The sequence below is a fragment of the Bos mutus genome, chromosome 14 (assembly GCF_027580195.1).
Source record: "Bos mutus isolate GX-2022 chromosome 14, NWIPB_WYAK_1.1, whole genome shotgun sequence".
Taxonomy (NCBI): Eukaryota; Metazoa; Chordata; class Mammalia; order Artiodactyla; family Bovidae; genus Bos; species Bos mutus.
In genome coordinates this window covers 17,741,996-17,757,629 of record NC_091630.1, presented here as the reverse complement: position 1 = coordinate 17,757,629, position 15,634 = coordinate 17,741,996, and the positions used below count along the sequence as shown (strand labels likewise).

The following is a 15,634-nucleotide window of genomic DNA, read 5'->3' as shown; positions in this document are numbered from 1 at the left end:
TTAAAAGCTGAGTGTTCTCTAAATCAGCCTACTCAGCTTTCTGGGAGAGAGTCTTCCTCCATCGTTCATTTCTGTCCCCCCCACTTTGCATGGCTTTTATTGTCACATGCTAAACTAATTTGAGGAATTTTGTAGATAAGCTTAGAAATGGTGACAACAGAGGACATGATATGTGAGAAAGATTCCTTTAGAGCAGACAACAGGACTTCGGGGACTACAGCCCAGGGTTCTTTCTCCTACATGTAGATCCTCGACGGCCAGCCCCTCCATGCATGTGAGCACACATGGAAGTCAGCATGAAGCAACAACCAGCACGTGGGCTTTGAAGTTTGCTTAACCTGGATTCTGTCTCCCCCTGTGCCCTGCCCCCCGTCCCAGCTAAAACCTCTCCGGTGGCTCCCCATCATTCTAAAGCAATGGTTCTCACACTTGAGCATGCATCAGAATCATCTGTGAGCTGGTTAAACACAGAATATTGGGATCCACCCCCAGAATTTCTGATTATGAGGTGAGAACCCTAGAATCTGCATTTCTAACAGATTCCTAGGTGATGCTGATGCTGCTGCTGGTCCAGGGACACACTCCAGGAATCACCGATTCGAGAGACGATGTAGAGAGTTATGGCATAAATAGAAAGTTCTTGGCGAGCTCGTCCTCTGCCTTTGTCTCCAGGTTTCCGTCCTGTTATTCTCCCCTTGGGTCTTCTGCTTCAGCAGTGGCAAACTGCTTGCAGGTCCTCAAAGGTGCCCTGTCGTCTGGCACTCCTCGCCTATTGTTTGTGCAAATACCTTGATACACTCACTGTTTCTTTTGCTGAGTTCCCTCCTCTCCCTTGTCTGCCTGATATGAATGCCTGTTTATTCTTTCAGACTCAGCTTTCTTTATGTGGTGCTGCTTCACTTTCACTTTTCACTTTCATGCATTGGAGAAGGAAATGGCAACCCACTCCAGTGTTCTTGCCTGGAGAATCCCAGGGACGGGGGAGCCTGATGGGCTGCCGTCTATGGGGTCACACAGAGTCAGACACGACTGAAGCGACTTAGCAGCAGCAGCAGCAGCAGCAGCAGCTGTGCTTAGTCGCTCAGTTGTGTCTGATTTCTTTGCGACCCCATGGACTGTAGCCCACCAGGCTCCTCTGTCCATGGGATTCTCCAGGCAAGAATACTGGAGTGGGTTGCCATGTCCTCCTCCAAGAGATCTTCCCAACCCAGGTCTCCCACACTGCAGGCAAATTCTTTCTTGTCTGAGCCACCAGGGAAGGACAAGAGGGTGCACGAGGCCACACTGAGCTGTGGGCACTCCAGCCCACTGTCCTTTTGGGGCCAACCTTGGGCCCTGCTCTGAGGCGGTTTCTGATAATCAAAGCATCAGGCTGCCTCTCCTCAAGGACTCTGGGGGTCTCAGGAGGGTCAATGTCCTTAATTTCCTGAAGATTCTTGACAAATCCCCCTGTGCCGTCAGTCCACTTTGTAAATACTTCTGTTGTAGTTAAATTATGTGTTGAAATGGACTTACACAGGCGTTGTCACTCAAAATGAATTATTTGTGCTCTGCAGAGTGAGTGAGGGTGATTTAAAGAGTGAGGGTGACTCTGTGTAGCCATTTACAAACATACATAGACCAGTCTGTGAACATCCTTGAGGGGGTCTGAGACGGAGGAGGAGACTCTACCATTCCCTCGGTGACTCTGACCTTCCTGCCTCTTAGCAGAGCTGTTGTCTCACACTGAGGGTGACCCTAGTGTCAAACATACATACATGTATAATGTGAGCTTTAAACACAAACCCACTGCTTTATCTGGTCCCTAACTGAAGAATTAATGACACATTTTAACGTCAGAGGAAAAATTCACAATGATGACTTTCTTGAAAGTTCAGTTCAGTTCAGTTGCTCAGTCGTGTCCGACCCTTTGCGACCCCATGGACTACAGCACACCAGGCCTCCCTGTCCATCACCAGCTCCCGGAGTTTACTCAGACTCATGTCCATTGAGTCAGTGATGCCATCCAGCCATCTCATCCTCTGTCGTCCCCTTCTCCTCCCACCTTCAATCTTTCCCAGCATTAGGGTCTTTTAAAATGAGTCAGTTCTTCGCATCATGTGGCCAAAGTACTGGAGTTTCAGCTTCAGCATCAGTCCTTCCAATGAATATTCAGGACTGATCTCCTTTAGGATGGACTGGTTGGATCTCCTTGCAGTCCAAGAGACTTTCAAGAGTCTTCTCCAACACCACGGTTCAAAAGCATCAATTCTTTGCCACTCAGCTGTCTTCACCGTTCAACACTCACATCTATACATGACCACTGGAAAAATCGTAGCCTTGACTAGACGGACCTTTGCTGGCAAAGTAATATCTCTGCTTTTTAATATGCTGTCTAGGGTGGTCATAAATTTTCTTCCAAGGAGTAAGCATCTTTTAATTTCATGGCTGCAGTCACCATCTGCAGTGATTTTTGGAGCTCCCCAAAATAAAATCTGTCACTGTTTCCACTGTTTCCCCATCTATTTCCCATGAAGTGATGGGACCAGATGCCATGATCTTCGTTTTCTGAATGTTGAGCTTTAAGCCAACTTTTTCACTCTCCTCTTTCATTTTCATCAAGAGGCTCGCTCTTTAGTTCTGCTTCAGTTTCTGCCATAAGGGTGGTGTCATCTGCATATCTGAGGTTATTGGTATTTCTCCCAGCAATCTTGATTCCAGTTTGTGCTTCCTCCAGCCCAGCGTTTCTCATGATGTACTCTGCATATAAGTTAAATAAGCTTAAGGGAGATAATATATAGCCTTAACGTACTCCTTTCCTTATTTGGAACCAGTCTGTTAATCCGTGTCCAGTGCTAACTTGAAAGTTAGAACAACACTATACTTTATGACAGTTTTCAAGGATTTCAAGGGCTAGCTTTAGTTAAATATGATTTCATGTTATGGACTGACTGTAGGACCCCTCTCTCTTGTGTCACATTTCAGTTGAGATGTGAGCTCTTTGATTTTCAAAATTGGCCTCGTTTCTCAGATGCAGGTCTTAAAAGTTGGGGTGCCTGGTGAGGGGTTTGAACCCTCTGCTCCTCATGGGGCTGCTTTGGATTTTGAGTTACAGGGGTGACTGCTCCAGGGGTGGGGTTTATGGTGAGTTGTGTCCTGGCTTCTCCTACCTGTTTGATGTGGTTTTCATCTTGTTTGCCCAGTGTGTAGTCACCACTCAGCCAGCTTTTAGGCTTTTTTTATTTTGTTTTTAGGCTTCTTTACAAAGAACCTTTTCTATGTGTAGCTGTGGAATCAGTGTGTCCATCAGAGGAGGCATCTTCAGGATCTTCCTAAGATGCCATCTGGCTGTAGGATGAGTCTTCATTAAAAAATATGTCTGTGTATACACATACACAGGCTTCCCTGGTAGCTCAGCTGGTAAAGAATCCGTCTGCAATGCAGGAGATCCCAGTTTGATTCCTGGGTTGGGAAGTTCCCCTGGAGAAGGGATAGACTACCCACTCCATTATGCTTGGGCTTCCCTGGCGGCTCATGTGGTTAAGAATCCACCTGCAGTGTGGTAAGCCTGGGTTCTATCCCTGGGTTGGGAAGATCCCCTGGAGAAGGGCACCTCAACCCACTCCAATATTCTTGTCTGGAGAATCCCCTTGGACAGAGGAGCTGGCAGGCTACAGGCCATGGGGTCGCAAAGAGTTGGACACGACTGACTAAGAATACAGCACGGCACATATACATACACATATATATTGTTGTTAAGTCACTCAGTCGTGTCTGACTCTTTCACGACCCCATGGGCAGTAGCCTGCCAGGCTCTTCTGTCCATGGGATTTCCCAGGCAACAATACTGGAGTGAGTTGCCATTTCCTTCTCCAGGGGATCTTCCTGACCCAGGGATTGAACCTGCATCTCATACATTACAGGCAGATTCTTTAGCTCTGAGCCACCAGGAAAGTTACATATATATATGTGTGTGTGTATATATGTATGTATGTGTGTATATATATACACACACATACATATAAACACATAATAGGTATTTGTACATATACACATATATTTGTAACTCCAATTTTATAACATCCTGCTATTTATTACATTTTAACTAATAGTGTATCTAGCAATCTCCTAGTAAAACTTGGCAGAATTGACGCTCTCCTCAGTACACTTACTACATGAGTATGCAGTTCATTGAAGGTGTCCTAAAATAAATTAATGTTATGAAAAAGAGACCTGATTCTAGAGGTCCCTTTGGAGGGCAAAATGAGAAAAGACACAGACAGTCCACCATATACTTGCTATGGAGTGATTTACCCCAAGTCACAGAGCTACTTATTGGCAAGCTGGTATTAAAACTCAAGACTCCTGACTGTAACTGACTGACTTTAAATAAAAGTTGGCAGCATTTAGTAATTACAGAGAAAGGCTCAGAAATGTTGTCTTTCACTCTCTCTCTCTCTTTTTTTGTCACAGTGAATGGAATGGTGTTGAAATAGTCTTAAATGAAGAACACATTGTATTTAATTTTCTCCTTTTGGGCGAGGGAGACTTAGCTTTCACGGCTCCTGGGAATGAAAGAGACAACAGGAGTGTTGTATCTTCTCTGATTCATTCTTCCCTAGTAATCCACCCCCTTCTAAGAGAATAACATTGCTTCACAGAGACGAGGGTGTATTTTTTTCTAGTTCCAAAGAAGCACAGAGGTAAGTTGTTGTTCAGTTGTTCAGTCGTGTCCGACTCTATGTGACCCCATGGACTGCAGCATGCCAGGCTTCCCTGTCCTTCAGCATCACCTGGAGTTTCCTGAAACTCATGTCCATTGAGTCGATGATGCCATCCAACCATCTTATCCTCTGTTGCCCCTTCTCCTCCTGTCCTCAATCTTTTCTAGAGATAAGAGTTGTATGCAAAGGAAATTTCTGCCATAATATATCCTGACACTTATGGCATAAGTACATTTGGAAGGAAGGGTTCAGTGGGTTCCCTTACCTATAGTCAAAAGATTTCCAAGCTCCTAAGAGGAAAGATGTAACTATTAAGAATACAGAACTTTGTGTAAGTATATATGCATACATGTAAGTATCACGTCTTCTTGGAGCAGTGAGTTTCTGGTTTTTAAGACATTTCCACAAATTTATTTTGCAGACCTTTTCAGAGGCAGTTAGATTTAATGTGGTCTATGGAGTTTTTGAAGTAGTTAACAATGCTCCACAACTTCTGGAAAAGCAGTTGAAAAAAATTGTACTAAACCAGCGACCTCGAAATCCTATCTATGATGTTGTAAGGAAAGGAAAGAGTGATGTTAAACCTGTTCAAGTGAATGCCCCTCACGAAGATGAGACCATTAATGTCAACTACAATATCATGGTAAGAAAGTATATTTGAGTTACATCTTACTGGATAAATAAAGCATTAAATGAAATTATCATCAGATTCCTTGGGCGTCCCTTTCTAAAGTTTAACTGTATTTATTAAATTTTATTGTACTTACATACAAAGTATTTGTCAGTAACAGTATCATCTTATTCATATGAAATGACCAGTTTAGCAGTTTCTTGATATTTGATTATCAGTATGAGAAGGTTCATGTAATTTACTTTGAATATTTAGCAAGTACAGTTAATTTGGGGCAGTATATATATATATATCCTTTATAGTTTAGGTGTATTCTAGAAAGTATGGGTATATAGACATATCTTGGATATATTGCAGGTTGGCTCCAGACCACTACAGTAAAGTGAATATTGTGATGAAGCAAATCACACGATTATTTTGATTTCCCAGTACATATAAAAATTACGTTTACACCACACTGTAGCCTATTAAGTGTACCATAGCATTGTGTCTTAGGAAACAATGTACATACTTTAATTAAAAAATACTTCATTGCTAAAAAATACTAACCATCATCTGAGCTTTCAACAAGTCTTTGTAGTAACATCAAAAATAACTGATCACAGATCACCATAACAGATGTAGTAATAATGAAAAACTCTGAAAGATCGTAGTTACCCAAATGTGACACAGAAACATGAAGTGAGCAGATACTGTGGAAAAAATGGTGCAGCTAGACTTGCTTGCCCCTGGGATGCCCCTCACCTTCAGTTGGTGAAGAACAAAGCATCCGTGAGGCACAATAAAGCAAAGCACAATGGAGTAAGTTACGCCTGTACAGTGAACTTATTTCAGTGAGTTCTGTCGAGCAGTTGGGAATTAAGATTTCTATTTTTAATTATTATATTAGTTTCAGGTGTATAGCGCAGTGATTGGATATTTTTACGCATTGTGAAATGAGACTTACCACCTGTCACTATTACAGAGTTATCACAGTGTTATTGGCTATGTTCCCTAAGCTGTGCATTGCATCCCTGAGACTTGTTTTATAACTAGAAGATTGTACCGCTTAATTCCCTTCACCTATCTTGCCCATTCCCCCGTCCCCTCCACTCTGCAACCACTGGTTTGTTCTCTATGACTCTGTTTCTGTAGTGTTATGTTTGTTAGTTTGTTGTTTTTTAGATTCCACATGTAAGTGAAATCATATCACATTTGTCTTTCTCTGTTTAAATTTCACTTGGTATAGTATACCCTTTAGGTCCCTCCATGATTGTTGCAAATGGCAAGATTTCATTCTTATTTGTGGCTGAGTAATGGCTCATCTTCTCTATCCATTCATCTATCAATGGATATTTAGGTTGCTTTCCTATCTTGGTTACTGTAAATAACGATACAGTGAACTTGGGGTACCTATATCTTTTTTAATTTGAGTTTTTCTTTTCTTCAGATAAATACCCAGAGGTGGAATTGCTGGATCATATAGTAGTTCTAGTTGTAATTTTTGAGGAAACTCCATGCTATTTTTCATAGCTGGTTGTACCAATTTACATTACCACCAACAGTGCACAAGAGTTCCCTCTTCTCCATATCCTCACCAATACTTTGTTGTCTTTTTAAAAATAGCCATTCTGACAGGTGTGAGATGATATCTCATTGTGGTTTTGATTTGCATTTCCCTTACAATTAGTGATCTTAAGCATCTTTTCATGTGCCTGTTGGCCATCTGTATGTCTTATCTGGAAAAATGTGTTTTAAGTTCCTTAACCAATTTTTAAAATTGGATTTTTTTTTTTTTGCTGTTAAGTTGTATGAGTTCTTCATATATTTTGGGTATTAACCCTTATCAGACGTGTCATTTGCAAAATGCTTCTTTGATTCAGGAAGTTGCCTTTTTGTTTTGTTGACGGATTCTTTCGCTGTACAAGACGTTTTAGTTTGATGTAGTTCCGTTTGCTTACCTGTTGCCCTTGTCTGAGGGGACAGATCCAAAATAAAAATGTTGCTAAGATCAGTTTCAGAGAGCATATTGCCTATGTTTTCTTTTAGGAGTTTTATGGATTCAGGTCTTACATTTAAGTCTTTAATCCATTTGAGTTTATTTTCATATATGCTGTAAGAAAGTGGTCTAGTTTTATTCTTTTGCTTATAGCTGTCCAGTTTTTTAAGCACCGTTTATTGAAGAGACTATCTTTCCCACATTGTATAGTCTTGTCTCTTTTGTCATAGATTAATTGACCATAGAACTGTGGATTTATTTCTGGGCTCCCTGTTCTGTTCCATTGCTCTATATGTCTGTTTTTTTTTTTTTTTGACAATGACAATGATAGGAAGAGCTGACTTTGAAGGATCAAAAAGCGATCTCGCTATGAATGCTTGGCTGCCACAAACCAGTTATCCCTGTGGTAACTTTTCTGAGGCCTCCTGCTTAAAATCCTGAAGGTCAAAAGGATCGTGAGGCCCTGCTTTAATGGTCTGTATTCGTATTAAAAATCAAGATTAAGCGAGCTTTACCCTTCTGCTCCATGGGAGGTTTCTGTCCTCCCTGAGCTCGCCTTAGGACAGCCGTGTTACAGTCTGACAGGTGTACCACCCCAGTCAAACTCCCTATCTGGCGCTGTCCCTGGAGAGGGTCGCACCCAGCCAGCTTGCGGCTGGGTGCTAGGCGCCAGAAGTGAGAGCCCCTCAGGGCTTGCAGTAGCATCCTGCTTTAATTAATATAGGTTTACTTTTCACTGTCATGCGTTGGAGAGGGAAATGGCAACCCACTCCAGTGTTCTTGCCTGGAGAATCCCAGGGACGGAGGAGCCTGGTGGGCTGCGGTCCATGGGTTACACAGAGTTGGACACGACTGAAGTGACTTAGCAGCAGCAGCAGTATGGTTTGAAATCAGGGAACATAATACCTCCTGCTTTGTTCTTTCTTAAGATTGCTTTGGATATTTGGGGTCTTTTGTGGTTTTATATAAATTCTTTGTGTATGTGTGTGTCTGTGCTCAGTCACACAGTAATGTCTGGCTCTCTGCGACCCCATGGTCTTTAGCTAGCCTCCTCTGTCCGTGGAGTTTCCCAGGCAAGCATACTGGAGCTGGTTGCCATTTCCTACTCTAGGGGATCTTCCCTCCCCAGGGATCAGACTTACATCTCCTGCATTGGCATACAAATTGTAGGATTATTCTAGTTCTGGGGAAAATGCCATGAGTGTTTTGCTAGGGATTGTATTGAATCTTTAGAATAATTTGTAGAATGTACATTTTAACAATAATAATTCTTCCCAGCCACAAGCATGGTGTATCTTTCCATTTATTTGTTTATCTTTAATTTCTTTCATCAATATCTTATAGTTTTCAGGCTACAGGTCTTTCACCTCCTTAGTTAAATTTATTCTTGTGTATTTTATTCTTTTCGACGCAGTCATAAATGTGATTGTTTTCTTAATTTTTCTTTCTGGTGGTTCATTATTAGAGTATAGAAATGCAACATATTTCTGTATATTAATTTTATATTCTACAACTTTACCAAATTCATTTGTTATAATAATTTTTGGTAGTCTTTGTACTCAGTCATGTCTGACTCTTTATGACCCCATGGACCGCAGCTTACCAGGCTCTTCTATCCATGGAACTTTCCAGGCAAGAATACTGGAATGGATTGCCATTTCCTACTCCAGGTTTGGTAGTGTTTAGGGTTTTCTATATATAGTGTCATGTCATCTGCAAATAGTGACTGTTTTACTTCTTTTTTTCCAGTTTGAATGTCTTGTTTTTTTCTTGTCTGATTGCTGTGGCTAGGAGTTTGAACATCATGTTGAATAAAAGTGGTTAAGAGTGGATACCCTTCTCTTGTTCCTGATCTTAGAGGAAAATTTTTCAGTTTTTCACCACCGACTATGATGTTAGCTGTGGGTTTGTCACCTGGCCTTTATTATGTTAACATATGTTCCCTCTCTGCCCACTTTGTTGAGAATTTTTTTAATCATAAATGGATGTTGAATTTTGTCAAATGCTTTTTCTGTATCTATTGAGATGATCGTATGATTGTTATTAATTTTTTAATATGGTGTATCACATTGATTTGTCAATATTGAACCATCCTTGCATCTCTGGAATAAATCCCACTTGATCTGATTTATTATTCTTTTAATGTGTTGTTGAATTCAGCCGTTATGCTTTTATTTATTATTTATTTCTGGCTGCACTGGGTCTTTGTTGCTGCATGCAGTCGTCCTCTATTTGCTGTGGAGCAGGGTTACTCTTGGTTGAGATGTATGGACTCTCATATGGTGGTTTCTCTTGTTGCAGGGCACAGGCTCTAGGCATGCAGGCTTCGGTGGTTGTAACGTGTGAGTTCAGCAGTTGTGGCATGTGGGCCCTAGGGTGCAGGCTCAGTAGTTGTGGGGCACAGGCTTAGTGGCTCTGCAAAATGCGGAATCCTCTCAGACCAGGGATCAAACTTAGGTCCACTGCATTGGAAGGCGGATTTCTATCCCTTGTATCACCATGGAAGTGCCAGCCATTATGTTTTATTGGATCTGTTTGCATCTTTTGTTATCAGGTATATTGGTCTGTAATTATCTATCTTTCTTTCTTTTTGGTTTTGGTATCAGGGTAATGCTGGCCTTGTAGGGTGAGTTTGGAAGTGTTTCTCTTCAATTTTCTGAAACAGTTTGAGAAGGATAGGTGTTAACTCTTTTTTAAATGTTTGGTAGAATTCCCCTGTGAAGGCTTCTGATCTTGCACTTTTGTTTTTTGGGAGTTGTGTGTTTTTTTTTAAATCACTGTAATTGATTTTCTATTTCTTCATGATTGAGTCTTAGAAGATTTTTTGTTTTCAGGGATTTATCCATCTCTTCTAGATTGTCCAGTTGTTGACAAATAATTGTTCATACTAGTCTCTTATGATTCTATTTCTGTGATATTGGTTGTAACTTCTCTTTTCTGGTTTTATTTGGAACCTCTTATTTATTGACGAGTTTGAATAAAGGTTTATCAGTTTTATCTTTTCAAAGAACTGGCTCTTCATTACTGATTTTTTTAGTCTCTATTTCATATATTTCTGCTTTGATATTTATTATTTTCTTCCTTGTCCTAACTTCGGGCTTCGTTTTTCTACTATGGTGCATAGTAGGTGAGATTGGAGCACTCCCTTTGTGAGAGAAGCCTCTGAGTTTTCCTCCTCTGCAATTGTTCACCTGTGAATATTGTGTTACTTTTCACCTGTTGTGCTGGCTCACAAATTACACTGTTGTTGGAACTGCGCTTAGCGCCCTGCCCCCCGACTTACCTGTTGGTTTGCCAGCAATTGGCCCTGGTGTTTCTCCTGCGTTTTCACCAGGCCACCTGTGTGAACCCACCAAAGTCAGGTCCCAGGATTGCGGTAGTCGTGTACCTGGATCATCTGTGGTAGCTAGCTATGGAGGCAGCTCAGATTCTGACCTGGCCCAGTCTCTGTGTGAACGTGCCCACAAAGCCCACAGTGGCTGAAACTAGACCCATCTGAGCTGTGTGAGTACTCATCCATTTGGACATTCCACAGGCACTGAGTTCACAGCACTGACAGTGAGGGTGTATGTGAATCTGCAGCTCTTGTGGCCATGAGGAGAGATTTCAGCTCTTCTGTTTTAGTTGCATGGCCCCTGGGGCTCAGCTGTGGTTTCAGCCCCACCTCTGTGCATGTTCCTCCGAAGGCTGCCCTAGAGCACATGTGCCCTGCCCAGGTAGGCAGGGGAAGAGGTGATGATGGGCAGAGCGTGCGAGCCTGCTCTGGGAGGTGCCCCTCCTAGTATCCATGGAGACAGGGGTGCGTGGGGAAGGGGACTGAAATTACGGCAGTCCCCCTCCTGTGGGTCACTCAGCAATGGTGCCCTGCTTCTTTGGCGGCCCAGGCTTCTTCCATGAACATTCCCAGTTGTGGAGCTCCTTACTCCCATCCTTGCGGGCTGTCTCTTCACAGCCAACAACTGTCTCCTCGCTGTGTCCACTCTCCAAACCCCACGTTCCAGCACCCAGCCCCTCTCTGCATCAACAGACAACAACTCAGGCTGGAGCATGCAGGGCTGCAGGGCTGCAGAATGGAACATCCATGTAGGTCTTAATCTGTCCTACCTGTCACAGACCAGTTGCTGTGCTTTCCTCCAAGCTCCTGAAGCTCCCCCTCCATCCCAGCTGATCTGCCCAATGGTGAGGGGGCTTCCCTGAGTGCAGGAGCCTCTTCTATCCTTCAGCTCCCCACCAGGGGTGCAGGTACCATTCTGTTTCTCTTTTTCTTTCTTAGGTCCTACCCAGTTGTGTGAAGATTTTTCCTGTCCTTTTAGGTGTCCAAGGTCCTCTGCTAGTGTACAGCAGGCACTCTGAGAAGTGCTCCATTTGTAGATGTATTCTTGATGTACTTGTGGGGAGAGGTGAACTCCACATCCTTCTATTCTGCCATCTTGACTCCATCCCCATCTCAATCATGTTCTGTGGAAACCTTGGTTTTCATGCCTATGGGGCCTCCTACAGAGTCCTGAACTTCTGGCACTTGTTCAGTTGCTAAGTCATGTCTGATTCTTTGCCACCCCATGGTCTAGAGCATGCCAGGCTTCCCTGTTCTTCACTATCTCCCAGAGTTTGCTCAGACTCATGTCCATTGAGCTGATGATGCCGTCCAACCATCTCATCCTCCATTGGGAGCTCAGGGTCATAGCCATTAGACCACCAGGGAAGTCCTCTGTTTGTGATTATTTTTAACCTGTTTTATATCTGTGAAAATAATGACACTGATTAATTTTTTTTGGTCATTTTTCCTCTTTCAGTAAGTTACTTAAGTTTTCTGGATTCAGTTTGGTAGTCTGTAACATATAGATGATAGCTGATGTAGGTTTGTTGAGAGAATTAATGAAGTGTACCAGCAGACAAAGTGGCTTCAAACTTGAGACTCGGGGTTCTTTGTCCTGTCCAAACAGAAGGTAGAGACAGGCTCCCTATAAGAGCTAGAGGTAACATTGCTCTAGTGATTAGACCATCATTGTCCTAACAGGTGATTTTCTGTGATGCTTTCTTTTTCACTTGTCTTCTAACAGTGTCTCAATCGTGAACAAGGTATTCACTGGGTCAAAAAAGAGAGACTTCCAACATTTCTGGAAAGTGATTGTTACTTTGAATACAGGTATTGTAATTCATCAATATACATATATTTTAAATGATTTTTTTCACCAAAAATCATTTTTATTTACTTTCTTAATAAAATTGTGTACTTTAACCCCATTGGAGTTTGTATTTTGGTTACTATGTAGTATAATATAGAGCATTGGTAAAAATTGCTTAACATTTCCAAAGAGATTTCATAGAAACAGTACCTAATAAATGTACTTCAATTCTGCTTCTTTGATCATAATATTTAAATTTTTTTCTACTTCTGTAAAGGTGTTTGTGTTCAGGGTGATAAAAAATGAATACAAATGGGATAAAAAAGACAGAATGTTCTAGCACAGGGCCAAGTTTTTCTTTTATGTTCCCTGACTTTTAAAGTTTAAGTTCCTAAACAGTCTGAAATTTTACTAAAATTTGACCCTTTCTTAGAACAACTATTTTCTAAAATACAATAAAACAGAATAATTATTAATTAATTAGTGATCCTATGAATACGCCATTAATTTTAGCAGCTCCTAAGAGACTCATCCTGCAAAGCTAGGAGGGAAGATTGATTTGAATACATAAAATTTTAGTTTTTATTCTGAATTCTACCATATTTGAAATTTATTTCAATTTGTATGATTTCTGAAATACAGGTTAGCCAAATTGATTTCACAAGTAAGATGGAGTGAATCAGGCATGAATATCGTATTAGGTACAGAGTTTTCACCCTGGGTCCTGAAAAAACCACCCAGTCCACCACCTCCTCCTGTTGAAGAAGATGATGTTATAATTATGAAAAAGTTCTACATTTCTCTGGGCGAGGTAAAAGTTTGAGTGTTTCTTTGTGACTTGGCACTTTGGTGAAACTTGTCTTTTTAGAGACATGATGTTCATTTGAATAAGAAAACGTTTTCAAATACTTCCAAAGTAGATTTAGCAGAAATTCTTTTGGATTTATGATGACTTGTTTGCCTTACACTCTTTCACCTGAAATGTAATTAGAATTATTATTGTCATGTGTACAAAGGAAAATGGAAAATTGAAGAGCATGCCCACTGTCACATAGGAAGTAAGGCTTTCATTGTTCATTCCAATTTTTTTATTATTTAGAATCTATAATATTTGTACAAAGCAATGATAAATTGGATCTTCTCCTCCATATTGTCAAGATTATTTTTTAGTAATTAAATGCATTAGTGTTTAACTGTTACCAGGTATAAATTTGCCCTCCACAATTGGAGATTGTTGGGTAGTATAAGTACATACGAAGAAATCTAACCCAGAATCAGATGTCCTTTTGGAGAACCACAGTATAGTCAAACTTGTAGGTAGATCTTTGGCTTTATCAGGGAGGGAACCTTTTCCTTCTACCCTTGTAGGTTCTTTGGCTGGTCTAATTAAAAAATATTGACATAAGATAGTTATAGGCAAAAAAAAAAAAAAAACAACAAAAGGTAATTTAGTTATGTACAGGAGCCCTTTAAGAATATGAGACCCGAAACAAGTTGGGCAGTTGAGCTATCCTGAGCTTGGGAATGGGATAGGGGCCTGGGGCTTCAGAGGGGAATAGGGTAAGTCACAGGACTATAAGAAGACCAGATGTTTGCTAATTAGATGTTGCCTGCCATAGAGGTAGGTAGTCATTCACATAAAAGTCATCTGTGGTACTGGCTGTCTCTGAGCCTGGCCCTGTAACTAAATTCTTTTAGGTGAATTTAGGTAGTTAAAGGAGAGGTAAATGTTTCTCTTGAGTCTACTGGGTCGAGGTCTCCTTCGGCTCACAATAATCCAGGTCATGGCATGTTTTGGGGTCACTATCCTGCTTCTCTTTACCTTCTAATTATTAAATCTCTCTGGGAACAGGTTTCCAATATACAGTTCTTCGCAAAACCAGAAACTGCAAATATGTTACCCATGTGTTGCTCTTGTCCTAGTTTCCATTCATGACAGACATTGCTAATCAATCATGGCAGTTTTCCTGCTGAGCTAGGACTTGGCTCTAAGTTCTTTTCAACACAGCCTCCTAGGCAGGCACTTCCAATTGATCAAAGATGTCATTCAAGAGGAAAACATCTCTGTTGGAATGGATATCCTTACACTATCTTTTTGAACATTTTTTTTTCATGTGTAAGCTCCTATATAATTTTGTAGTTTGACAGTTCTATCAGCAAAATTTGGCAAAAAAAAAAAATGTATGCCAGTCCCATTATTTCCTCTGAATAATGCTCAGGGATGTACTAAAGTCACATTTTTCTTTTCTCTTATATTTATTTTTCAGTATTTATTTTTCCTATTAACATATGTGTTCCAATAATGTTAGGGATGTCAAAAACATACTAATGGTAGAGGTCCATAAACATGCAAAGGAAAGAATCAATCTAGGGGAATAAGTTCTGATTCCTTACATGTAAATTGAATCAAATATAAGAAAATAAAAATCAAAGTTACTTTACTTTTACTATTTTCTGTGATGGAAAAAAACTCATTTCTGTCAACTTGAGTAATACCTGAATTATATATTTCTTTTTAATAGCCTTTGAGCTTGAGTGTTCAATTTTTGGGGCTGTTAAATCATTAAACCGTGACTATAGATAGGTATTAATCCTTATGATAATTAGTAATATTTCTTTGTCTTCAGTTGTACCATCGAAACACAGACAATTAACCCATCTTTTAAGAATATAAAGTAGAATAGTTAACTGTTTTTATATTTAACTAACTACTTCTTTCTCCTCTATCTTCCGCTCTCTTATCTTTTTGTATAATTAATTTAATGACTCTTGTATGTTGGTCTTAATTCCTTGATAGTTCCTTAATTATTTTGGTCTCCTCTCAGTGCTTAGGATAGAATTTGGAACAGAGAAGTCATTTAATAAATATTTTGAATGAATATAATTAGTAGTAAGTGATTTGGTTTTAGAGAAAGAAAAAGAGGAAACAAAAGGAAATTAGATTCAAAGCTACTGGGGTCGCACAGAGTCGGACACGACTGAAGTGACTTAGCAGCAGCATCTACCTTACTTCTAAAAGGGACAGTACCACACCAGCGGCACCTGGTGTTTCTCTCTCGCGCCTTTGGTCTTGTTGTGTGGCCCGACTTGCCCCGCTAATTCTCCATAATTCCATTTGAGCCTTGCCTCCTCTGTAAGTGTTCCTTAGGCTAAGATGACTTAGTTCGAAAAAAGGAAAAGTGAGAGTAATGCTGGA

The 15,634-nt window shown here is 40.7% G+C and overlaps 1 protein-coding gene across 3 annotated transcripts in view; it reads left to right on the top strand.

The window, feature by feature from the left end:
• Nucleotides 1–15,634, top strand: part of RGS22 (regulator of G protein signaling 22) — a 145,452-nt gene that overhangs the window by 25,339 nt on the left and 104,479 nt on the right. For 2 of the 3 annotated variants that reach the window (XM_070383040.1, XM_070383039.1), the window contains exons 4-6: nt 5,125–5,346; nt 12,373–12,458; nt 13,081–13,249. In XM_070383040.1, the coding sequence (XP_070239141.1) occupies nt 5,125–5,346; nt 12,373–12,458; nt 13,081–13,249 (477 nt within the window). Of the gene's footprint in view, nt 1–4,573; nt 4,683–5,124; nt 5,347–12,372; nt 12,459–13,080; nt 13,250–15,634 lie in introns of those variants that run through there. The other variant, XM_070383041.1, reaches the window with a different exon arrangement.